The sequence below is a fragment of the Boleophthalmus pectinirostris genome, unplaced genomic scaffold (assembly GCF_026225935.1).
Source record: "Boleophthalmus pectinirostris isolate CB_2022bp ecotype Guang Dong unplaced genomic scaffold, ASM2622593v1 HiC_scaffold_17, whole genome shotgun sequence".
In the NCBI taxonomy this organism is placed as follows: Eukaryota; Metazoa; Chordata; class Actinopteri; order Gobiiformes; family Gobiidae; genus Boleophthalmus; species Boleophthalmus pectinirostris.
The window spans coordinates 403,691-430,500 of record NW_026571115.1 but is presented as its reverse complement, the minus strand read 5'-3'; the positions used below and the strand labels follow the sequence as shown (position 1 = coordinate 430,500).

The 26,810-nt window shown below is 38.6% G+C and overlaps 2 protein-coding genes across 2 annotated transcripts in view; one reads left to right on the top strand and one right to left on the bottom strand.

Moving 5' to 3' along the window:
• The window catches only part of crlf3 (cytokine receptor-like factor 3), a 41,135-nt gene extending 30,902 nt beyond the window's left edge, over positions 1–10,233 (bottom strand). Inside the window, exon 1 of the mRNA XM_020925748.2 lies at positions 10,102–10,233. The gene's annotated coding sequence lies outside the window, so the exon portion shown is untranslated. The remainder of the gene's footprint in view (positions 1–10,101) is intronic.
• Positions 10,234–13,604: 3,371 nt separating this feature from the next.
• LOC110161108 (nuclear distribution protein nudE homolog 1-like) lies at positions 13,605–26,181 on the top strand. Its single transcript, XM_020925823.2, has 9 exons — positions 13,605–13,807; positions 15,157–15,242; positions 15,435–15,588; positions 19,147–19,295; positions 19,555–19,691; positions 20,248–20,472; positions 20,555–20,646; positions 22,120–22,247; positions 23,260–26,181. Exons 2-9 carry the CDS (start codon positions 15,157–15,159, stop codon positions 23,306–23,308), a joined length of 1,020 nt encoding a protein of 339 aa, XP_020781482.1. The 5' UTR covers positions 13,605–13,807; the 3' UTR covers positions 23,309–26,181.
• Positions 26,182–26,810: the final 629 nt, after the last annotated feature.

Here is a 26,810-nt window from a genome sequence, read left to right as displayed (position 1 = left end):
AATAAATCTATCTATCTATCTTAATGATTAATCGATAATCGATCGTTAATTCTTCCGACGATCGATTAAGAAAATTTCATCGAATGCCCATCCCTAATATATATATATATAAATGTGTGTGTATGTATGTGTGTATATATGAATATGTATGTGTGTGTATGTATGTGTATATGTATACATGTATGTGTGTATATGTATACATATATGAGTATATATATATGTGTGTGTATGTATGTGTATGTATGTATGTATGTATGTATGTATGTATATATACACACACAAGGAGAATATAAATAGATATAATATTAGGCTCTGCCTTTATAATATGAAGTGTTAAAAAGAAAATTTTATGAAATATATGTATATGTATGGATATGTGCCTATATGTATATAGGTGCATGGATTTAAATGTGTATATGTATGTGCATGTGTATATGTGTGCGTGTGCGGGCGCATGCATGTGTGTATGTGGGTGGGTACGTGCATGCGTGCTTCCACACACGTATATAAACAAATAAGGAGTATTGTTATGAACATAAGGTAAATGAATATAGAGTATGTATGTATGTATATATATATATGTATGTGTAGGTGTGTATGTATATATATATATATATATATATATATATATATATATATATATATATATATATATATATATATATATATATGTGTGTGTGTGTGTGTATGTATATGTATATAATGTGTGACATATGGATGTGCTTACACTCGTGTAAATAGCTAAATGGACACTTAATATCTCTAATGAAATGAATAAACATATATTTAACTAAAATTACATTTAAATGATTCACTCCCAAATGTTCAGCTTGCTCACTCCATGCATTTTCCTTCTGCTGTTGTCCCGTATATTTGACTAATACAAATTTCAGCCAACTAAAACATCGCTGACCATATAAACAAATGTCAAAACACAAGACTTCTTTAGATTGAGAAGAATACTGAGGAATTATGAGAACATATTACATAAAACCTATTACATATGATATTATGTCAGTATATTACTTATTAAAGCAGCACTGTGTAACTTTCTAGTAGAGGGTCTATTACCTGCTTTATTTCTGGAATGTTCCACAGTATGGCATTTAATTGATCTATCTCCGTGAAGACAAGCAGACCACATCATTAGGCCAAGTTACAGGTCAGATCTGTGCAGAAGTGGGCCCGCTCACAGTAATAATGCATGTTTTTACTGTAGTTTTGAGAAATAAAAACAAAACCTGTAATTGAATAAATAGTACAAGATACTGTATTTTTCGGACTATAAGTCGCACTTTTTTCATCGTTTGGGCGGTCCTGCGACTTATACTGCGGTGTGATTTATATAAATTTTCAAACTGACAGCCGCGAAAGGGCGCCCTAGGCTTGTGTGTCAGTATCTGCTACTCCTATTACTCCTGTACTACTGTCACTTGGCTCTACTGCGCATGTCTCCTGCAGAAAAAGCCGCTGTCCTGCTGCAAGTAGCGAAATAAGACACCAAAAACAGTAATCGACCAGCGGAAAGAAAGTTTGGAGTGAACGAGAAACTTGTGAGGGATTGGCAGAAAGAGGATGGAGAACAGCTTCACGGGAACCGGTAGGGTGCGCCATGCAACTTTCTTGGAAGTCATTGGATGGACTGACAAAGTCTGGACTTCAGTGACAAGCGAAAACATCCTGCCAGGACAGAAAGGCCGGAATAATTCTAACTGGAACCGATGCAAAGTCTGACGACAGCTACACAAAAGATGAAGCGGCATTCCATTTACCTCCGGAGGTCGCGGAGTTGGTTAGAAGTGACACGGAGGATGAAGAATTCAATGGATTTAGTGAGTTGGAGTGAGATTGAGGGTTTGGTAAACTTATGTTATGTTGTTTATGCTATTCATATGTTACGTTGTTTATGCTGTTCATATGTTACGTTGTTTATGCTGTTCATATGTTACGTTAACATATTAATGCCTATTCAGCCTGTTGTTCTCTGTTCTATTGTTATTACTATAACTTGCCTTTCAGGAGGAAATGTCGGTTCCTGGTCTCTAATTTTATAAAATAAATTTCCCCCAAAAAGTGTGACTTATAGTACGGTGCAACTTATATATGTGTTTTTCTTCTTCATTACACATTTTTTGGCTGATGTGGCTTATACTCCAGAGCGACTTCTAGTCCAAAAAATACGGTATATTTGTTTAATGCCATACTGTGGAACATCCCAGGCAAAGCAGTAATATCACCATACAGCAGAGACAAGCAGATGGTGAACCTTCCACCAGAAAAGTTACACAATACACCTTTAGGAGTAGGATTAAGCTACTCAAAGAAGTATGATTTCTTGAAAAACCTTCTCAAGTACATGTAGCTGTTACTGCACTACCCACCACTTCTTACCGCACTAAATCACAAAAAAATCCCACCCACAGACAGGTGCGCAATGAAGTTCTAATCACAGCTATTCTCTTCACCTGTCAGTGACCATACGGCTACGCTTTGTACATAATACAGATCCTCTATCACAGCCCCTTCGCCTTCTGCTGTCCATTGAAACCATGTCTAATTGAGCCTCTGTATTCTCTGCATTGTACATTGTGTGTTTGGCCTACATACGTCACTGCTGCCTATTCTTCTCATTCACAAACAAAACATCCACCATTAAAGCTTCTCTCATTGGTTATAAAGGAGATGTTAGCGGTAATGGAGACCTCAAACTCAGATTAGCTGGATGTGAAAAACAGGTTTGTGTCGATGGTAAAGAGAGAGAGGAGGAGAGAGGAGGGAGCAGAATACATCTACATTAATGCATTGTGTTTCTCAATAGAGTTTCACAATGAGGTTTGAATGGCGCTTCAGTTATTGTCACAGAAGGGGGATTATTATTAGCAGTAGATAAAAATATGCTTCTGTCTGTTCCGTCTAGTCCTCTAAACTAGGAGATGGGAGTGTGAATCTAAAAAGCTATGTAAATGACTTTCAGTAGGCTTTTTAAAAATTAGAGCAGTGTTTCTCAAACTGTAGAACAAGTACCATAGATAGAATGATATACAGTATTGGTTGGCTGAGATTTGCACTTTTTAGCATTACAGTTATTGGCCTTAAATCTCCAGCTGAAGCCAATATTTTGTTTGGTCAACCAGCTGCCTCCATATGTATAAAATGAAAACGCATAAAGGTTTATTTGAACACTTTACTCCAGAGAGGGTACTGTAAAAAATGTTACTACACTGCTCTCTTATCTAGTTTGTAATAAAACAAGATTATGAATGAGTTTGCACTAAGGCTGAAAGATCTGTCGTTTTGGACCGAAAATTGCAATCTCAGATGACACAATTTTGGGAGAGACAAAGCCAAAATTTTTTGCATTTACATTCCACCATCAAATCATCAGTGCAGGACTTTGGTATGATGTAAGTTTTTGTGATGTTTGCAAATGTTCGTGTGCACTGAAATCTGATTTGAAAAAAAAAATCGTGGATGAAAGTGAAATCACGATATCTGCCAGAAAATTCGCAATTCAGTTTTTTCTTAAAATCGTTCAGCCCTAATTTGCACTAAATAAAAATTAGACCATATGGGTGAAATGGGCAAAATTAGCCCTATGTATCGGCCAAAATATATCTTATAGCTTATCGGCCATGGAAAAAATGGAACAGGTCGATCTCTAACATGTATCGCTCGTTGTATGGAAGCTTCTTCAGGTGACTCTGCAGTTTGTGGATTTGCCTAATTTATTTTCATAATTTTCATCCAATGCTTTGTCCTTCTTTAGGTCATTTCTAGTTTAGAACTACAGTAGTTTTTGATGTAGTCCACTTTTAGACCTGGTTTAGTTCAACATTAGACTCACAGACTGTTTAAAGAAGTGTACTAAGGGTGTAGGACAGGGGTCTCAAACTCAAATTACCTGGGGGCCACATTAGAGAAAGTCTGAGTGAGGCTGGGCCGCATTGAGTATTCGATAAATAGCGGTTGCACGGGAATAAAAGAGAGAGAAAGAACAACATGCAACACACTTTCTTAATCTTTAATAACAGTTCAGAATATGAAAATGCATTCAGATCGTAAGTTTAAACTAATACGTCTACTCTTCTTCTTTTGCCTACTCCTTGCTGGTTGAAACCTGGCTACGCTTCATCTTGCACAGCTGAGAGATATTTGGCTTGCAGGAGGAAGCATATGAGATCCTCAGGATAGATTGAAGATGCTCATCAGTGAGCCTTGACCTGTATTAGGTGCTTTCACACCAACAGTTTTTGGTGCGCACCAAACGGTCCATTCGAACCAGAAGTGGTTAGTTCGGTTCGTTTGCGTTGGTGTGAAAGCATCAATCTGACTCTGACCCAGACCAACTCAAGCAGACCGAGACCTCAAAAAAGAGGTGGTCTTGTTTCGCTTGAATCCGCACCTCTGGTGTGAACGCCAACCCGAGTCCAAACCATAGACAGCAGGTCCAAACGAACTATTCGAAATGCATCATGGGAGAAACGCGTCTCCTTTGCCTGTAATGACGCGCTGTACGACTCCAGCGCAGTAAAGTAACAGATTGTTGGCCAGACGCAGCCACGATTCATTTTCGAATTATTTTACCAACAATGGCCAATAAAAAGAATGTAACACACGAAGATCAGAGCAAGTCAAAAATGGGGGTGTGTATTTCTGATCAGGACCTGCACAGAGGTCCCGGTGTTCCCCGTGATCATGTAGGAACCAGCATTTGTTATTTTCGGCTTTAATTAACCAAATAATTTTATGGCAATAGGCAATCGCCCATTCAATTGATTCACCTTTAAAAAATGTCCTGCTTTTAGCCTAGTGTGAGAAATACAGTCGGACTAGATCGAAACCCGAGTCCCGAACCAGCAGGAGCAGCTCCGGTTCTGTCCAGGCTCAGATGACGTAGAGCGGGGAGTGAAAAGCGCTTTCCCCCAGAAGAACCAAATGCGTGGAGGACGGACACCAACTAAACTGGACTCACGCTTCTGTCCGGATGCTTTGCACCACCTCAGAACCAGCCGCGGTTCTTTTCGGCGACACATATGTGGAGCTTGGTCATCGGGTTGCCAGCAAGTTACGCACTGAGTATTGAGCAGGTAAACAGACTGTCAATGTTTTTTATTTCTTATTAACCCCTCCAATAAAGTTCCCATACTTATGAACAGGGGAATTCTGTCAGCGCCTCCTCTGCGCTCTGATACTGTGGTTGTGGGAGCGTAAAGTGAAGTGCGCACACATGTACCACCATGTGTGGTTTGTTTTGGTTCTTCGGTGATGCCTTATGTGCACGTGTACTTGTATTAACAGATCCACTTAGACTCGTTGCTTCACAACTGCTGTAAGTTGAGTTTTGGGATGTAAACTGCGTTAATAATCTGTTGTGAATCTGCATGGGCACCGATTGCAGCTTCATCTGTCAGTGCGGCCCGCGGTAGGGGGGTGGGATTGTGCGTACATCTACCGCGGGCCGCACTGATATTATTCTTTGGAATTAAGTGGCGGGCCGCAAAAAATCCTTCCGAGGGCCGCAGTTGGCCCCCGGGCCGCGAGTCTGAGACCCCTGGTGTAGGAGCTATTTGCTTATTTTGTTGATTCTAAAACTAGTTTATTATTTTTTGTTTGTTAATTAGTTTACTATTTTAGTTTTGTTAATTTGCATAATATATATTTTAATATTATTCTTGCTAATTTCTTAGTCTAAGTTTGTATTATTTACATTAGCACCTTTTTGTTTTTGGTTTAATTTGGGTCACCTAGGGGATAAAGGAGGGTGGTACACGTAGACCAGAGTGCACCTGGGTGGGCCTATGGTTTTTTTTACCAGTCAAGAGGAGAGGCAGCAGGAGTAGGCCTTCAACATGTATTCCTTGTTGCTTGCCAAAAAACTGGAAAATAAATCTTGGAAATTCAGCTCTGGTCATGGACATTGATTTGTACTGCGTAAACCACATATCCATGGGGCCCAAAAGTGATTATTTGAGTTATGTTTAGTTCTGAGTTTGCTCACCACTTTTGTTTGTTACTTTTATTTGACAAATAGTCCCTACAAAGGGAGTGTGGGGGGTAAATTGGAGCCGAGTTACATATTAAGAATAGGAATTGATTTATAGACAAAATAGCTAAATAAAAATTAGATGACATTATTTCAATAAAAAGTCAATTGAAGCCAGGGTCGATGGAGCTGGAGGGGCGCCTATTCTCACTTCCTATTTGAAACGGGGTGAACGCTGGGGGTTAGTCATGTCCTTTTATATAAAGTCTAGACCTAAAGTCTACTCCTGTTGTAGACTTGGTTTAGATCTGATGGTACTCAGAAAACCAAATCCTTTCTTTGGTGGGACTACTTTGTGTGAAAAGCTTGAACCAGCACTTACTGAAAACATTGCCTTCTGTTGTTCAGTGAAGGCAATTTGAATAATATGTATCACAGTCCAACCAAGGTCAAATGCCTTTAAAGCAGAAAAACAGGCACTACCTCATGGCACCAATGACAAAGATCTTGGTCAGAAGATTGGTAAGTAAATTGGAATATTTTGGGAGAACCTGCAAACTCTATTAAGAAAGGTCCAAATCCAAAAATCAAACCAGAGATGTTCACATTAAGAGACAACAATTCTAAGCACTCCAACTCCAAAATATGTTGATTCACACAATATAATCTTCTTTTTTTTAGCCCTACAATGGAGTTACAGACCATAATTGCTACAAAACAAAAGCAATATAAAAAATACCTTACAGGCTCTGTGCTGGCTTTCATTTTTCTAACTGAATGTCTCTCCCCACTCTTCGCCCCCATTTGTCTTGTCAAGTAAAGTCTACGGATATAAATCCTTAAAACCCTCCTGTGCTTTGACACATGGTGCAGATATGAAAGGTATTTAAAGACACTGATACTACTGCTCTGAGACACTGACACCAGCCCAGGGCCTGTCTGCACTCGCCCACACACACACACACACAACACACGCACACACACTTGCCCCTCACACACATGCACATACACACATACACAAACACAGATGTCTGGTTTCAATACTACTTTGGGACATTACACTGACTTGCATTCATTTGTTGTGAGACTGAGCCAAACTTTAACTATAGTCACTACTTGCCTAACCTAAACCTAAACCCTAACCTTAAAGCCGCTGTACTTGATTTTTATTGTCTTAAAAAACATGAAAAACAAATCAATTTTAAACGTTTAGAATGGTCCAAAGTTCTTCATCACTCACTTTACACATTTTGAAGATTCCTAAATATTAATCATGATGAGTTTATGAGCACCTTTCAAAACAACACATCCCTATTAACCGATGAACACAACTTTTTATTTCTTTTCTACTAGTATGTTGCCATGTTTGTTTCTATTGCTGCTGCAGATCTTAGAATTTCCCTCAAAAAAGCCTGTCCAAGTCCAAATCTATCTATCAAAACTTCCAAAGACCAGAGCGGAGTTTTGCAGTCACAGTAATGCTAACAACAACTAGCATGCTAACACGCACTTACTGATTATCGAACATTAAAATGCTTTATAATTAACTGCATCCAAACCAGACCTTTAATCATAGTAACTAGTTTAACGGATAATTTATTTTAATCTGAAATCTGAACATTAAAAGGTGCACTATGTAACTTTTTCTGGTAGATGGTCTGTCTATAGTTTTGTCTCCATGACGATGTAATTTCTTTGATTGGAATGTTTCACAGTATGGTATTAAACTTCACTTTCTCCATGGAACAAGCAGGAGACGCCGCCAGACCAAGGTACCGGTCAGATCTTGTAGAGGACGGCCCGTTGATTGTGGGTGTGCACGTTCTTTAAGCAATAAAAACACCCATAATTGAATGAATTGTAGATGGATAAGTTTAATGCCACACTGTGAAACATTTCAGACAAAGTAATACCATCTCCATGGAGCAGGTGGTGGACCCTCTATCTGAAAGGTTACAGAATGCAGTAAAGCAGTATAATTAAGGTGCATTGTGTAACTTCTGGTGGATCGTCCATCACATGCTTGTTTCCATGGATATGTTCATTGCTCTGCCTGGAATGTTCCACAGTATGACATTAAAACAGGTCTACTTTACATTTATTTAATTACAAAAGTGAAAAACGCATTCTGACTGTGAGCGGGGTCGCCTCTCCACAGATCTGACTTATAACTCGGTCTGGTTTGGTCTTCATGAAGATAGAAAGGTTTAATGCAACACTGTGAAACATTCCAGACAAAACAATAACATCTCCATGGAGAAAAATATATATCGGACCGGAAGTTACACAATGTTGGCGTAATATAATAAAAAGGATTTACGTCATAGGGACCTGGTGTGTGTATTTTTGTAATCCTCACATTGTAATAAATACTTGCCCACACACATTTATGAGGCATGTTCTGTCAGACAGCTCCTCCCACATTCGAACTCTCAAACACATGTGAAATATCATGCACAAGTGTGGACTCATCATAGATACAATAAAACGGTTATGTGAAGAAGAAATGCATCCAAATGCATGCAGATGAGAGAATGCATAAACATAAGAGATGGGAAATCAGGTTAGGCTAGTTTTCATCAGGGTTTAGTCCCAGCAAATTCTAACTCAATTTAAAGATCCTATACTACACAAAACTGACTCTTGTGAGATTTAAGCCATGTTATAAAGTTGTAACCTCCTCAGAAACATATCCAGAGTTGTGTTTTTTTTTTTCATTCACATGACTAATCCTGATTTATTAGTCTGTCTACATCTCCAAAGCTCAAAGTACTTCGTTCCACCTTGTGATGTCATGTAGTGGTAGTTTTCAAGTTATCAGCTACCTTTTACCTTTAGTTCAGTAGCGATTAGCAATTCCAGGTCTGAGGTCATCCAAATGATTCTAGAGACGGTGTATGGAGTTTAAAAACACAGTGGACTAAGTGTGTTAAACATGTGTGAATGAAATAAAACACAAATCCAGGTATGATTTTGATGAGGGAACAACATTATAACATAGATCAGAAAATAGCCTAATATACGACCTTAAACTACATTTAAAAATCATTTAATAATAAACCTTGTCTAAATGTAAGCAATACTAAAAACTTGTCAAATTTAAAGAAATGTCACTAAAAGTTCTATCCAGTTTCTAATTCTGCTTTTTATTATTGGTGGGGGATACTGACCAAAAATCTCATTAACAATATTTTTAAGAATTAAAAATGGTATTAAATTAAGGTTTAAGTATCAAATGTGAAATCACTAAATTACCAAATACTGGAGAAATATGACTATGGAAGTTTATAACATATGTTTTTCTTGTTTGTTTCATTTTCATTTTCTGACCAGCTCTTTTTGCAGCATTTTGTAATGATAAACTACTGATATTTGCATTTTTTCAAGACATTTAAAAAAAATATATATAATATTAGCAATGTTGTGATAATCTCCTACTTCCCCAAATTTTGAAGGTAAATGCTGGTAAATTCTATGCAAAAACATATTTTTTTACTATATATATATACTTATTATAGACTAAATGTAGTTACTACTACTACTACTACTACTACTACTACTACTACTACTACTACTACTACTACTACTACTACTCACTTTAAACTTGATCAAAACTAAATCAAAGTGAGGCCCACCTAAACAAATACAGGCATACTAATAATTTATAAAAAATGAATACAGCATTTATAAGCCTAAGACAGAAAATTAAACAATGACTTAACTTTATACCAATCCGTAATTAATACACAAGGTTAAACTATGAGTAAAATAAGATTATACTGAATTTAAAGCCAAAGAAGTTAGTTACCAAACATTTTGACGCTACTTTGCACTGTTATCTGTAAACAAAACGGAAGTGCTGCTACAACAGGGAAAAATGTCACGCCTTTTAAATATAATCAGTGAAATTAAACTTTAACAATGTCATAATAATGTAGGAATAACGAGAATGGTTGGTTGATCGTCTATGGTGGGGTAGTGGCAGAAAACTATGCAAGTAGCTACTCAAAAACAATGGAAAAAGTCGTTCACAACTTTAGCTACAGATCGCAAAACGTGACTCGAAAAAGCGTGTTTAATGTATCAAATGTACGTGGTGAATGGTCCTGATTAATTACCTGTTTTAGTGGTTTCTGATGGTCATTCCGTTTCGATTCTTCCCTGGGAAAAACAGTCCTCGCTCAACCTCTTCTCAACTTTCTGCTCAAGTCCAAAAATGCAGCAAAAAAATGACATTTCCGAGTTTTGCGGACGGCAGCCAATCAGAGACGAGAACGATTTGATTGACACAAAGATTAGCCAATGAAAGCAGTGAATTTTCTTAGTTAGGAGCGCTCTATGATTATGAGAGAATGCAAATGAATAAAAGATATACATAAGTAATAGTGGCAAATTAACTTGTTTATAATCAGAAAAATATACATATATATATATATATATATATATATATGTATATATATGTATGTGTGTGTGTGTGTGTGTGTATGTGTATGTATATATATATATATATATATATATATATATATATATATATATATATATATATATATATATATATATATATATATATATATATATATATATATATATATATATATATATACCACACCCAGATCTACCACACCAGACAAGACCCACGGTGGAGACTGTGCAAAGAGGCTCCTGAGACAGTCCAGCACATAACTGCAGGGTGTAAGATGCTGGCAGGGAAAGCATCAGTGTTGTGCAAGTTCACACTTTTCATGAACTAGTTCAAAGTTCAGTTCACACTTGTTCAAAGTGAATAGTTCACGTTCATAGTTCACAATTTTAATTTTGAACTAGTTCAAAGTTCAGTTCATTTTATATTTAGATGAGATCTGTAAATGAAAGGCTGCATTTATTTTTCAAACTGACTTCTAGTTTACAACAACTTTACAAGATACACTGTTGGACAAGTGACTTTAAAACTGTAATGTGTTATTTATGACTTGTTACTGTCATTTCAAAGTCATTTGTTACATTACAGTATTACTGTATTAAAAATGTAAAACATTACACGACTATTGCAGCACTTTTAATTTACTCTCACCAAAAGAACTGTTAAGATGCTGAACTTTTGCGCCGTATATGGACTGAACCAGGACTAAACCAGGTCTAAACCAGGTCTAAACCAGGACTAAAACCAGAACTGAACCAGGTCCAAACCAGGACTAAACCAGGTTTAAACCAGGACTAAACCAGAACTGAACCAGGTCTAAACCAGGACTGAACCAGGTCTAAACCAGGTCTAAACCAGGACTAAACCAGGACTAAACCAGAACTGAACCAGGACTGAACCAGGTCTAAACCAGGAATAAACCAAGGCTAAACCAGGACTGAACCAGAATGAACCAGGTCTAAACCAGGACTGAACCAGGACTGAAACCAGGTCTAAACCAGGAATAAACCAAGACTAAACCAGGACTGAACCAGAATTGAACCAGGTCTAAACCAGGATTGAACCAGGACTGAACCAGGTCTAAACCAGAACTGAACCAGGACTAAACCAGGACTAAACCAAGACTAAACCAGGACCAAACCAGGACTAATCCTAATCCTGGACTAGAACTTGGAATCTAGGACCGCCCCTGAGAGAACCCCGAGTGCGATCGGGCATCAGCTGCGTTCAGCTCTGTGGAGCGCGGACTTCTGCGGTCATTTCGCTCAGGATCACGGTCTACGCGGGCGCACCTCCGGCGTTTCACCGCTGCTGATATCGCGGTGATTTTAGCAAATTTGTATGAAGAAAAACGAAAAACCCACTGACATATGTACCAAGTAAAATAATACGCGCGCGGAGCAGCACGTCCTGTGCGTGTATTTTTCAGAAAATAGGATCCATTCTGTTTTTTGACGCTCTACACGAGCGTAGGTGCGTATCCCCGTCAAAATCCACAGAGAGCATGTATCTATTGTTGTATTTGCGCATTTACCATCAGCACATTGTGCTCCCTGGGCAGTTGTGTATCATGTGAAAGAGCCCAGATCCACATAGACTGTTAATTAGTGCTTTGAAATTTACTTTTGAAATCCTTGCGTTTGCCGTGGTCAGCCTGTACAGAAGGTAATACAAGCAGCTAAACGCGCCCAGTCAAGTTTGATTGACTTCCCATTGAGAGACACAAGAGCCCGTACGTTCCGCTAAAGCTGCCGGTGGAGTTGCCTTCGCGTTGACACGCGGCTGTGGTTTCGCGAGGTGAAGTGCGAGCAGATCGTCACTCGTCAGGTGAAAACAAATTCCGACGTTTAACTGAACCCCAACAGTGACGTACGTCGTTCATCATACATAATTTGAACAAATTCACGTTCAAGTTCTTGATTTACAAAAGTGTTGCGTTCAGTTCAAAGTTCACTGAAAAATGAACGTGTTCAATGAACGCGTTCTTTTGAACTCGTTCATGCACAACACTGGAAAGCATACATGGAGCGACATAACCAAGTGGCGGGCATAGTGTACAGAAACATCTGTGCAGAGTACGGGCTGGAAACCCCAGGATCAAGGTGGGAAACACCTCCAAAGGTTGTGGAGAATGACCGAGCCAAGATCCTGTGGGACTTCCAGATACAGACTGACAGAATGGTGATGGCGAACCAACCAGACATAGTGGTGGTGGATAAGAAACAGAGCAGAGCCGTGGTGGTGGACATCGCAATACCAAGAGATGGTAATATCAGGAAAAAGGAACACGAGAAGCTAGAGAAATACCAGGGGCTCAAGGAAGAGCTGGAGAGAGCCTGGAAAGTAAAGGCATCAGTGGTGCCTGTGGTGATCGGAGCACTCGGGGCTGTAACCCCCAAACTGGAAGAGTGGCTACAACAGATACCGGGAAAAACAATGGACATCTCAGTCCAGAAAAGTGCAGTACTGGGAACAGCAAAGATACTGCGCAGAACTCTCAAGCTCCCAGGCCTCTGGTAGAGAGAGAGACCTACCACCGTGGAAGGTGAGAAACACATTTTTATATATATATATATATATATATATATATATATATATATATATATATATATATATATATATATATATATATATATATATATATATATATATATATATATATATATATATATATATATCTGCACCAGAAAAGTTACAGAGTACACCTTTAAGAATGATGCTTTTTGTTGAGTCCTTGTTTGACTAGTAGAACCAATAATAAGTGACATATTTACTGAAAATAAATGGTAATTCAAACTAGGATTGCCTGGGCCCAATGAATGGTGAAGTCAGCGTCTCTAAATAAACCTAAACTTGTGGGAAAAACTGAGTCAAGAGTTATAAATGATTTGCCAGATCACTTTTGGAGAATTTAAAACCACAGAACTGGCGCCGTCTAGTGGAAAATACACTCTCTTTAAATACACTATAATTCGGAAAGTAAAATTCGTACAAAAAGATGTTAAAATAATTATATGAAATAACCCGTGAACTTAAAAAAAATAAATATATATACTAAATTATAAAGTTAATTAAATCTTTTATGTTTCTGATTGGATATTAACCTAAGCCCCGCCCTAACATTTTGATTGATTGTATCTCGTCCAATAGAAATAGAGAACGAGTTGCATGCTCTCTTTCGATTGGCTGGACAGTCTTCACAATACGCACGCCTGCTCGTATTGTCCCTGTCGGAGGAACTAGCTACTTTTGCGTTATTACCAACTTTTCTAAGACATTTCTAAGACTTTTCTGACTTCTTTGGGATTACATCTTTCCCTGACGTTTTGTTGGATGTTTTAACTTTCTTCAGAGAGGTGTTTCAGATCGTAAAACCTTAAAAAGCGTGATAAAATAAGGTCGAGGTGAGTCCTTTGCTTTGACTCTTGTTCAGCTGGGATTTAAACGCTAGCCCTTTCAATTAGCTCACATATTTGGACTAAGACTTGTTTCAGAACTTTTACAAGTCTTATTCATAACTCTGTCTTACATTGAAAGTGGATTATCTTGTTATAAAGTTGTGAAAATCCGCGAAGTACCATAGATCTTGTAATATTAATAAATCAATTCTAAGTTCCGTTAGCTTTCTAGGAACTGAAGTTTTGGCCAAATCCCATTTTCCCCACAATAATTAAACTTATTTATATTGTAGTTTAATGCAGATTGGGCGGGGGAGAGCACTAATTACACAATTCAAATTATTTGCAATGAGATAAGATAAACGTGATAATAATAACATTGTATGATGACAGTACATTGATAAAAAAAAAAAAAAAGCTATTTGTTCATCATTGTAAGACCACTAATTGAATAATGTAATATTTATTTATTTATGTATTTATTTATTTATTTAACTAATGCATGTCAAATTAAATAGTGAACTGTAAAGAAATTTATATTGTAGTTTAATGCAGATTGTATGTTGGTTATTTTAGCTGTAATTGCTTACTATAAGATAAGATAAACCTTTATTTGTCCCACATTGAGAAATTAGAGTGTTATACGCAAAGTTCAAGAACAGTCGGAGAATAAAAACATGCAATTTGTTATAAGTCCACTAATTCAATAATGTAACACTGACATAATGGATTCTAAATACATAATATAATTCACATTGGATAGGCTAAAGTGTATTTTTAAAAAAAATCTTTTTTATTTAAATTTTTTACTAAACCATGCCAAATTTAACCATAATGCAGGTTAAATAGTAAATTGTATTGAAATAGTAAAATATCTCTTCAGTTTTTTTTTTTTGCTAGATTTTTGTTTTCAATCTCTAAATAAGAATATTGAAAAAGGGAGATAAGGATAAATAAACTATAAACAAAACTAAAAAGTTAGGCCACAGTTGTAAAGTGCATTATACCTGAAGGGTGTAGAGTCCGCCACCTGCTACTCTACATGAAGATGCTATAGTATGGCATTACACTTCATTGTTGTAATTCTTCTTAAAGAGCCGTGGAATTTCATGTATGTGTTTTTAAATGACATTTTTTTAAGGGTGCACTGTGTAAATTTCTGGCTGAGGTTCCGCCACATGCTTATCTTTATGGAAATGTTATTGTTGTAGTATTGAAGAATGTCTCACAGTATGGCATCACACTCTCCACCAAAAAAGTTACATAGTGCACCTTTAAATTGTGAATAACATTGCTAAGAAAATGCTGCTTTTTGAGTCTTTACAGTGCATGATCTCTCCTTGTATTTCACACAGATGGAGGACCAGGAGACTCCGGAGTTCGAGTCTCTTCAGGATGAGCTGGAATACTGGAAAGAACAAGCTGCAAAACACCAACAAATGTATGTTTATAATATCTTTATGGTTTATGTCTTTCTTTTAGTTGTTACCAATTCCAGTACTGTAGCCATCTGTATAGTTATCAGCAGTGGTAGTTGCGTTGTATACAACTGTAAAGGGACCAGATCATGGGTTTTCATGTTTGTTATTTGTTATACATATAGTTCCTTTTTACCTTTCTTGTTTTTGCTCAGAGCGGAGGAGGCTCAGTTGGAGTTATCGGAGTTTCAGCAGATGAGTCGAGATTACGAGTCGGAGTTGGAGACTGAGCTCAAACAGTGTGAGACCCGCAACAAAGAACTGCTGTCCCTAAACCAGCGCCTCAGAATGGAACTGGACAACTACAAGGTACACATGGGCGCTATGGTGTAACAGCTAATACTTCGTTTTACTAATGCAAACTTATCTACAAAGTGATTAAGCTGTGATGGAACTTTTGGCTCTTTCATAGGATCCAAGTATGTTTTTTGTGTTGGTTAAATCAGTGTAAAAAGGAATAAAATTATGTTAAATATGGTTTTAATTGTGTTAAAGGTCTTATATTGCACAAATTGACTCTTGTGAGACTTTTGAGCTCAAAAACATTCCTGGAGTTGTGTTTTGTTTCATTCCTGGTTTATTAGTGGTAGTGGTGATGGTAGTTTTCAAGTTAACATCTACCTTCTACCTTTAGTTAAGTAGAGATCCTCCAAATGATTCTAATGAAGGTGTATGAAGTTTAAAAACACAGTGTTACTGCAGGACATTACAAATTGGTACAGAGTGTACTCAGCCTAAATATGCAGGGTTTGTGTGTTAAACATGTGTGAATGAAACAAAACACAACTCGTATGCAAATACATTGGGACCTTTAAGGAACATTTTACTACAAAAAATGAAACAAATAAGCAAGAGCTGGACGATATGGTAAAAAAAAAGAATGCTTTTTTTTCTCTCATATCTCTTGATCTCGATTTTCATCTGTTTTATTTATTCAGGTGCGTTTACAGCTTTAGAACAGCTTTTGAGTGAAGTGAAACTGAGACAGACAAAGCACAGTTAATTCTAGAGCTTACAGAGCTTATTTCATATTTACAGAAGAAAAAATACTTTATTATTAGATGCAGACAGAGCACAGACATCTGTTTTGTTAGGTTCTGCTTTTACTATATACTCTATAGGGGAAAAACAACATTTACTAGAATAAAGTTGGGTACCTCAGCTTTAAACATAACCTTAAAGATGCATTAGGGTCCGTTAAATGCTCTTTTTCATGGACATGTTGGTGATTTGTCTGGAATGTTTCACAGTTATGGTATTAAACATGTCTGTCTTCATGGAGGCCAAACCAGATCAAGTTACAGGGCAGATCTGTGGAGAGGCGATGCTTCTCACAGTCAGAATTCCATTTTTCTAGGTATTTCTAAGCTATAAAACCACCTGGAATGGAATAAATGTAAGGTAGAGCTGTTTAATGTCATACTGTGGAACATTCCAGGCAGAACAATAACATCCATAGAACCAAGCAGGCGAGGCAACCCCAACCAATAAATTGCACAGTGCACCTTTAATTCTTAACCTTATTGTAATTTCCAGCAGAGCCTGTCCTCAAATACCCATATGTCTACTTCATGACTGAGTAAATTCTTGAGTGTTCCAGTTAAAACTATGTAAAAGATTATCAGATAAGCCGTCGTAGTGCAGGTATAAGCAGGTCTGTACGAGTGAAAAACACAGTGAAATGTCTCTCAAAGCAGAAAATGTCCAAGCTCTGTTTTCTGGGTGTCTTTTAGAATTTGGGTTGTGAGAGTATGTTATCATTTCCTCATCACAAGCATACTTGGAGTTGTGTTTTGTTTCCATTCACACGTTTAACACACAAACCCTGCATATTTAGGCTGAGTTCTTCTCTTCAAACTGAAAACACTTTGTTCCAACTTGTGATGGCATAGCAATACAGCAAGTGCTCCCTCGAATTGACCATCTCTATTGAACTAAAGGTAAAAGTTAATAGCTAACTTGAACTACTACTTCATGACATCACAAGATGGAACAGAGCGTTTTGAGCTTTGGAGATGTAGACAGACTAATAATAAAGGATTACTCATGAAACAAAACACAACTCCAGGTATGTTTTTGAGGAGGTAACATCATGGCTTAAAGCTCACAAAAGTCAAAATAGTGTGATACTGGACCTGAAAATTAAATTCAGTGATAGCGGAAGCAACTTTTCATCACTATCTTTCCAATTTACAAGACAGACATTTGCTTTTTTGAAAACTTCATAATGAACTCGTGTTTTTACATTTTACTCCTCATACATGCAAAACTGGTCTAAAATGGCTTGATGATAAAACTGAGACCACAGACTTTTAGCTAAAAAAATGCAGTCTTCATTGTTGTAATTCTTCCTAAAGAGTAGTGGAATTTCATGTATGTGTTTTTAAATGACGTTTTTTAAGGGTGCACTGTGTAACTTTCTGGCTGAGGTTCCGCCACATGCTTGTCTTCATGGAAATGTTATTGTTTAGTGACGAATGTCTCACAGTATGGCATTAAACTTCTCTATTTGCATGGAGACAAGCCCACAATTGCTCCAGACCAAGTTACAGATCTGTGGAAAGGTGAGCTCATTTAAAGTAGGAAAACACCAGTAAAACACCTGTAATTGCATAAATGCAACATGGATGAATGCTATACTGTGAGAAACGTTTCAGCAATACTATCTCCATGGAAACAACTTTGTGGCAGACACTCTACCAGAAATGTTGTACGGTGCACCTTTAAGCTTACATGTCACCTGAAGTTGTAGCTGAAGTACAGAGCAGTGGGTGGGGATAGGGGGTAGATGAAAACAAACAATTTTACTGCCAATACAGCATTACTCAAACAGGCTTCAGTCAATCTAAATACAACAATGACGGCACACTGTTATAACACAACTAAAAGCTCATTAAAGATTTTCCAGAGTATGTCCCCTTTAATTCTTATTCCATCACTGATCCAGGCTTAGACAGAGGGTTCATTTAGAGGCAGCTGACCATGGTGTCTTTGCCAATGGGCTCCTAACAAAACAAAACACAAAGAGCTGATGCTGTAGCTCTCACCACTATTTTACATAATGTAATAAGCTCTCTTTAGGGCTTTTTTATTGAAATAGTTGTTAAACCATGCGCTACATATGCTAAGATAAGTTCCATTATATTTTTTTCCCCGACACTTATCAAGAGCATCTCAAATTCTACTTTTAGTTACAGACAATAATTTATAATATTATGAAAAACTATTGAAGGCACCAACAAGTCACTCTGTACTAATTCTCTGGGAGGTTTTAAAGAGATCAGTAGCCCCGTGCAAAATAATACAAACTGAATCATGATGGTGGTTTTTACTTGTACTGTCTTTCCAAAGATCTGACCTGTAATTTGGTCTGGGTTGGTCTCCATGATGATAGAAAGGGTTAATACCATACTGTGAAACATTCCAGACAAAGCAGTAACATCTTAGTGGAGAAAAACATTTGATGGACCCTCTGCCAGAAAAGTTCCACAATATAGCTGTAAAGATAGTGTTTTAAAATTATCTATACAATAAAAAAATGAAAGTAATTCGTTTTTGACAAGTATATTGTGCACTTTTTATTAAAAAGTTTTTAAATAAACTACCTTGACATAGATCTGCGGACCCTACTTGACCAGTCCTCCTGTTAAACCACTGAACTGAACCCTTCTCTCCTTAATTAACATGTTTCTGGTTTTTGAATCCTTGTGTTGAAGAAAGTATTATTGTGGATGAAAACAGTAGTTCTATGTACAAAAATTAGCCCACCATTTTTGACAGTTAAGCACAAAGTCAGTCCACAACCTCTATAGAATGCACCTTTAAGTTATCCAGTAGTCTTCATTCTCTCCTCTATGTATGTTTCAGGAGAAGTACGAGGTGCAGCACTCGGAGGCCTTCAGGCAGATCTCGGAGCTGGAGTCGGAGCTGTCTCAGACCTCAGCTGTGAAGGACCAGCTCCAGAGATACATCAGAGAACTGGAGCAGGCCAACGATGATCTGGAGAGAGCCAAGAGGTACAGCATGTGAAATTGAATTATCAAGGAACTAATGCTGGTGTGCTGTTAGCATTGTAGTTGTAGCAAAACTCTGCTCTGACCTCTTAAAGTTGTAAAAAGCACAAAAAAATTAATGAGGGCAATAATGTGGCTACTAGGAATTCGTTAGGTTAGGTACAACATAACAATTTAGCAGAAGATAGGCCCATTAAACTACAAATCACCCAGTGCATTTAAGAGCTCTCCCATATAATTTTTGGTGGTTTTGTCCTTTCAGAGCCACCATCATGTCTCTGGAGGATTTCGAGCAGCGGATGAACCACGTCATCGAGAGGAACGCATTTTTGGAGAGTGAACTGGACGAGAAGGAAAACCTGCTGGAGTCTGTGCAGAGGCTCAAAGACGAAGCCAGAGGTATGTACAGATTATAAAGGATTCGAAATACTGTACTTAGATAAACAGTTTGATAGCACTTTGACCTTAAAGCAAGAAGGTTCTCCCAGTGCAGAGTTTGAATGTTCTCTTTGTGTCTGGGTGAGTTTCTTCTGGGCTCTCTGGTTTCCCTATCAGGCTAAAACATGCACCACAGGTCAAATCCTCCAACTAAGGTCCTGATCAAGACTAACTCAAGATCTGGAGATGGGTTCCACTGCTCCTGACTGTTTGCCCCCCAGCTGTACTGAAGGATAGGTCAAATGCAGAGGACAAATTTCAGCAACTGAACAACACGCGAATCCTCTCACACCAACTAACTCCATGTCTTCTTTGGTTTCCCATATATTCACTATTCCTACAGTGAGGTGTAGCACATTTACTTTCATAAGAAACAAATTAAAACATCTTTTGTTATATAAATTATACAAATTTAACTACGGTTCTATGAATCCCAGACATCTCATCACTGCCCTTGGGCGGCCAGGAGGGATGAAATAGAACTTTACTTGATAAATAGAACTTTCTCTTCTTTCAGACCTGAGACAGGAACTGGCAGTTCAACAGAAACAAGACCGGAAACCATCTTTGAGCGCTGTGGCCACTCCCCCCCTCACCCCCCCTCACCGAAGGACAGAGGAGACGAGGAGGGAGGAGACGAGGGAAGAGACAAGAACAGAGGAGACGACACAACTTCTACCTACAGAGACGACACCAACCAAAGCTAAAGCTGCTGATGCTTCTGCAACAACACCTGCCACCAGTAGGGATCAGTATTCTGAGGACACCAACCTGTTACACAGCTGAAAAATTTAATTAAACATATTTTACCATATTTCCTACAGCAGAGGCGGTGGGTGGGAGCGGGACTCCGTTCACGACGTCAGCGAGAATCTCTGCTCTCAACATTGTGGGAGAACTGCTCAGGAAAGTCGGGGTGAGTCTGATCTCCTTATGGCTCTGGCTATTGGCTTTGTTTACATGCACCTGAACCTTTAAAGGTGCATTGTGTAACTTTCCTGGTGGAGGGTCCGTCCGTTTTTTTTCTAGTGAGATGTTATTGCTTTGTCCTTTCAATCTTCATGGAGACCAAACCATATCAAGTTACAGGTCAGATCTGTAGAGAGGCAACCCCGCTCACTGTTAGAATATTTTTCTAAGTATTTTTGAGCTATAAAACCACCTGTAATTGAATATACATAAGGTAGAGCTGTTTAATGTCATACTGTAGAACAGGGGTGCTCACACTTTTTCAGCATGCGAGCTACTTAAAAAATGACCTAGTCATAAAGATCTACCTAATACAAAGCCAAGCAAACTACACTGAAACACACTGTGCCCCTTTTTTGGTCCCTCACCCACAGTTTGAGAACCCCTTCTTTAAGAGAACTTCCTCTGGCACTTTACACAAAACTGTGAAAAAAGTGAAGGAAGTAGGTAAGATTTTTAAACCTGTTTTTTAAAGTTCCAAACTGGAGTTGCATTCTTTTCTGGTTTTGCAGTGATATTTACCAGCCTCTGCACATTTACTAAACCAAACACACACCGTGACAAACACAGATGCATTTGTGCACTTTTGTTAGACAAACTTCAGCCAAATGTGGCAGTAGGTCTGTTCTGTAGATCTGCTCTATGCTGTAGACCTGCTTTGTGCCAACACTGGAACACAAATTTAGACTCGTTTTTGCTTCACGTTTGGTCTTGCTCTTCTAATCAGCGCGCACTGTGGGAGGGGCTTGTGTTCGCTGTACGCAGGAAGGAGCGAGAGCGTGAAAAGGCGAGGGGCGGCGTGCTGACGTGAGGCAGATGGACAGGTAGGATGTTTAGGAAGTTGAACCTGCCCTGTGATGCACGCTGGTACACGAGGGCACACGCTGTTGCAGAGGAGCCGTGCATAGGGAGCGTGTGTGTTTGTGATGTGCCGTAGAGTCTCCGCGGGTTTCAAATGAGCGCACAGGCTGCACTGAGACGCCCCACACACTCCTGCACCCCGCTACAAGTTTATTGCCAACAGCAGCGGCTGTAATGAAATATGATCGCACTTGTTGAGTGTCAGACCTTGAGTGAGAGACAAGACCGAGTCCAAACGCGAGTCCGAGATGAGACACGGCGATCTACCCACACAACCTTGGCGATCGACTGGTAGATAGTGATCGACGTATTGAGCACCCCTGCTGTTCAACATTCCAAGCAGAGCAATGACACATCCACAGAAACAAGCAGATGATGGACCCCCCAAGGAAAAAGTTAGACAATGCTCCTTATATTAAGATTATTTAAATGACATGTAAACCACAAAATCAGGATGTGAGCAACATGAGAGACCAGAAAGATGAGAACAGAAAGAAAGCAGATTATTTAGCTGCCATTTTAATTATCTTATGTTGTTTTTCCCTTGTGTTCTGTATAGAACCTGGAGTCCCGTCTGGCCTCCTGCCGAGAGTATGTGCATGAGCAGAGCCACAGGGGTGCGCACGTGACTTCACCCAGAGACAGACAGAATTCAGAGACGCCTAACAGCGGCCATTACAACAAGAGGTGAGTTTGAAATGTAAAAGTATCAGTATTCAGACATTACTTGATACTAAAACTACTCAGGAAAGGTCTAATTTGTCATGTAGTTTCAATAGTTTTAGAATCATCTTGACGTTTATCAGAACTAATAAAAGATGATAATATTATTGCTACATTATTAAAGATGCACTGTGTAACTTTTTGGTTGTGGGTCCATCACTGTTTTGTTTCTATTGATATTTCAATGCTCTGCCTGGAATGTTCCACAGTGTGACATTAAACAGCTCAGCCTTAAATTTATTCAATTACAGGTGGTTTAGAGCTCATAAATACCACAGATCTGACCTGTAAATTGGTCTGGTTTGGTCTCCATGAAGATAGAAAGGTTTAATGTCATACTGTGGAACATTCAAGACAAAGCAATAAGATCTCCATGGAGACAAGCATTTGATGAACCCTCCACCAGAAAACTTACACAATCCACCTTTAAAAGTTGCTATAAAATCTATTGTAAAACTTTTTTTTTTAAAATTATCATTACTGTAGTATTAAAAATGGAGTATGAAGCATATTCCTTATCTTTCTCTTTTATGATTTTATTTTATTGTTAATTGCTATGACAGTTTTAATATTTAATTGATCTAAAACCCATGGAGAGGTACTGTGAGTATTTTGTGCAAACTGGTAAATGATGACAATTTTTTTTTTTTATTAATAATAATTATTTATAAAAAAAAAAGAAGTAAAAATCCACACTATTGAAAGGGCTCATGTTGCTCTATTTTCAGATCTGTTTTATAATGTTGTTTTCCTAACACAAACAGACCTGGAGTTGTTTTGTTTCATTCACACGTGGCCTGAATAAACCAGGGTTACTCATGTATGAATGAAACAAAACACAACTCCAGGTCTGTTTGTGATAGGAAAACAACATTATAACATGGCTTAATGCTCACAAGGGTCAATGTGTAATAACAGGACCTTTAAATTTGAATCATATTTTAATCATCCCAAATTTTCTCTATCTTTTTTCCAGTTTGGTGAAGAGGCTGGACTTTGGCCCTGGTTCGAAGGTTTTGCTCTGAAAACTGTCCCTTTAAACAGAATGGTACTTTTGCTGCTTCTGGACGCTGCCAATGGACTGTGTTAAATAACTGGACTCGCACTTGCACTTAGCTTCACCAACACCGCAAAGAAGGAATTTGTCAAAACGTCTTGAAATCAGAATATTTTTATTTGAATAGTGTTGACTAGTTTACATGTATCTTTTTGATGGACTGAGGTTATTGGATTTAATAAAGGTGCACTATGTAACTTTTCTGTTATAACAGATCCACCTTCTGCTTGTCTCCATGAAGATACTATTGCCTAGCTTTGAATGTTCCCCAGTATGGCATTAAACTCATCTATCGTGCATTTATTCAGTTATAGGTGCTTTAATACAAAGAAAACACTTAATGAGTGAGTGGACTCGACTCTCCATGGATCTGACCTGTAGTTTGGCCATGTGGTGCCACCTGCTTGTTTTCAAGGAGTTCAGCAAGTTTAATGCCATACTATGGAACGTTCCAGGCAATGCAATAACATCTCCATGGAGAAAACCAGATGACTGACCCTACAAGGGATGTAACAATAACCGAAATATTGTGATATCATTTTGTCAAAAGTCTCAATAATATCATGGACCATCACAAGATATCGAATTGCAAGTCTCTTTGCTTAAATTAATTACTTTGGTGCAGCAGTAGCTAAAAAAACTGCATAAACCATGATCCTTTGCTCCGTTTCAGAGCAGATGACATGAAAAGTAGTAGTTATTAGGCATGTTTAAATCTTAATTCTTTGGTTTATAACAGAACAAAAGGCTTATCAAGGCATTTTAAAAGGAAAGTGGCATATTCACAATTCTGGTAGCTTCCACAAAATATCACAATAAATATCGCACCATGAGATGTATACAGTAAAAATGTTGTATCGAGAAATTTGAACATTGTTACATCTCTACACCCTACACTAGAAAAGTTACAGTGCACCTTTTATGGTTTTTACTTCAAATAAAATCATCTGCCAGTGGAGTTGGAAAATTGGTCTTAAAATGACATACACACACTTTCCCCATTGGCTGATTTTGTTCATGAGTTACCCTGTAACCAGTTAGAAATGATAAAGGTGCAATGGGTGGAGAGTCCGTCACTTATTTGTATTATGAAGATGTTATAGCTTTGCACAGAATGTTCCACAGTATGGCATTAAAGTCATCTATCGCTACATTGATTCAATTATATGTGTTTTATCGCTCAAAAATACTTTGAAAAACATGCTTTTGTACTATGAGTCGGCTCCCTCTCCACAGATCTGACCTGTAACTTGGTCTGGTGGTGTTACCTGTTTGTTTTTATGGAGATGCCATACTGTGGAATATTTTGATGAAGACAAGCGGATGGCAGTAAATACATCAAATACACTTAAACTGGTCAAAACTATACGCAAAATATTCAGATTCATATAATTTGAACTCTTATATCGTTTTTGCAGTCTAACCGTCCTGATTATGGTTTTAATTTAAACCAAAATGCCTTATCCTCAGTGACACTGGAAATGAATTGACTTGTTCTGCATTGTTAACAATGCAAAATGAAGGGATTTTAGAATTACTAGAATTTTTTAGTTTGTTTGTTTTTGTTTTTTTATGAATGAATGTTACCAAAACGAGACTCAATTTTGGACATGATGCACATTTATTTTATTGTATTTGGGTGTTTAAAATGTATTTAGGAGCTTTTTGTCAATTGATACTTTGCAGTGACATCACACTGGGGGTGTTCTACATGTATCTCTGTGGGGGAATTTTCATCAGTTACCATGGTGACACATAGACAGGCTGGTGCCACCTAGTGCCTCCGCTCAATTTCGTTTCTCTCCAGCGACTAGGTCAGGAATCAAAATACTATAGACGGTTCGCAAAAACCCCAGAATTGCAAGTTCGAGTACCACCCAATCATGGAAGAGCCATATATTCAGTGTTAGGAATGATTCCCGAGATGGAGCATTTGAAGCCGAAATAAAGAGAATGTTTGGTGAATTTCATCAAAGGGAAAGACGTTATTGTCCTTCTTCCTACGGGATTTGGGAAAAGCTTAACATACCAGTTAGCTCCGTTAGCGGTGCATTACATACGTGACTACCAAATAGCAGCGAATGGTTAAATGATAGAAACGAATTCTAACACTGTGAGGTCAGACGGTTTCTACAAAGTGAAACCGGCTGGTGAATCAGGCTAGGCCAGTGCTTCTCAATTATTTTCTGTCATGCCCCCCCTAGGACGAATAAAACATCTCGCGCCCCCCCGCGTGACTATAGATAGTATCATTTGTCTATAAAATTGTTATAAGTACACCTGTGCGTAACACTGCCACCTTATATGACGCCAACAACGCTCGCTGGTTTACTGAAGTAGCAGTCACAAAGCGGGATGATTGTCGGCAATATTCGGCACGTTTTCGCTGAAAAAACTCAAGCGGCTTAGACGCAGTAAGCACACCGGTCTTTCCTCGTCTCCCACCGTAGTCACAGTGAAGCCAAGCGCTACATACGCTTCGTCATATTTCCTCGTCTTAGCTTTCGGGAGATTTTCGTTTGTCTCTTTATCTCCGTCTCTCTCCACCTGTCTTCTCATCCCTGTTAAATATTTTTTCATGGTGTCACTTGAGGGTCTGCTACACTTCGTGTCTACACTTCATACTCAAACTCTGTGCTGTGTGCAAAGCGCGCATGCTCAGTGCAAACAAAACTCCTACACCACCTAGCGAATGCTCCCTGTGCACACTCTGCCAATGAGAGCGCCACTGCCCCCTAATGTAGTGGAAGTGCAATTGCACTTTATTCTAAAGGCCCGTTCAGACCAAAGCGTCAAAGCGTCCACTTTCTATGTAAAGTCTATGTGGATGCGCGACTAGAGCGTCCTCCTGCGTTTTTGCGGCGCGTTTTCGGCGTCAGCGCGCGCGCGCGCTCTTCAGCGTTTTGGCGTCAGCGGCCAAGACGCGCGTCCAAGGCGTCAGCGTCAAGAAGTTGAAAATGCTGAACTTTTCGCGTCAGACGCGCCGCGTCAATCAATCAGGGACGAGTATCCAGAGACGCAGCGACGTTATTATCAGGAAGAAAGACCCGAGAACCAGAACGAGAACCACAAACATGAACGGAGAATAAATATATACGCCACAATCACCGAGCCGATCGCGAGGACTACACCAGGACCGGACCAGGACCAAACCAGGACTAGACCGAGACTAAACAAGGACTAGACCGAGACTAAACAAGGACTAGACCGGGACTAGACCGTGATTAGACCAGGACTAGACCGTGATTAGACCAGGACCAGACCGGTATTAGACCAGGACTAGACCGGGACTGATCCAGTGTCATTAGCGGAGTAGACATATATAAACGCAGATTAATTCAAGTAACAGAGCTTGAGACAGAGCAGTGCCTACAGTTAGTCACACCCCCAGTGAACATTGATGACATCAGCTGCAAAGTAGCAACACAAGTGAGAAACATGGTTTGTTTTGGGGCTGAAGAAGTTGCTGT

What these genes read in the sequence shown, in the direction of transcription:
- LOC110161108 (XM_020925823.2), top strand. Translation starts at nt 15,157, where the DNA reads ATGGAGGACCAGGAGACTCCGGAGTTCGAGTCTCTTCAGGATGAGCTG. An exon ending in GCTCAAAGACGAAGCCAGAG is followed by an intron (nt 19,692 to 20,247) that starts GTATGTACAGAT and finishes CTCTTCTTTCAG; the next exon opens with ACCTGAGACAGGAACTGGCA. An exon ending in AACTGCTCAGGAAAGTCGGG is followed by an intron (nt 20,647 to 22,119) that starts GTGAGTCTGATC and finishes TGTTCTGTATAG; the next exon opens with AACCTGGAGTCCCGTCTGGC.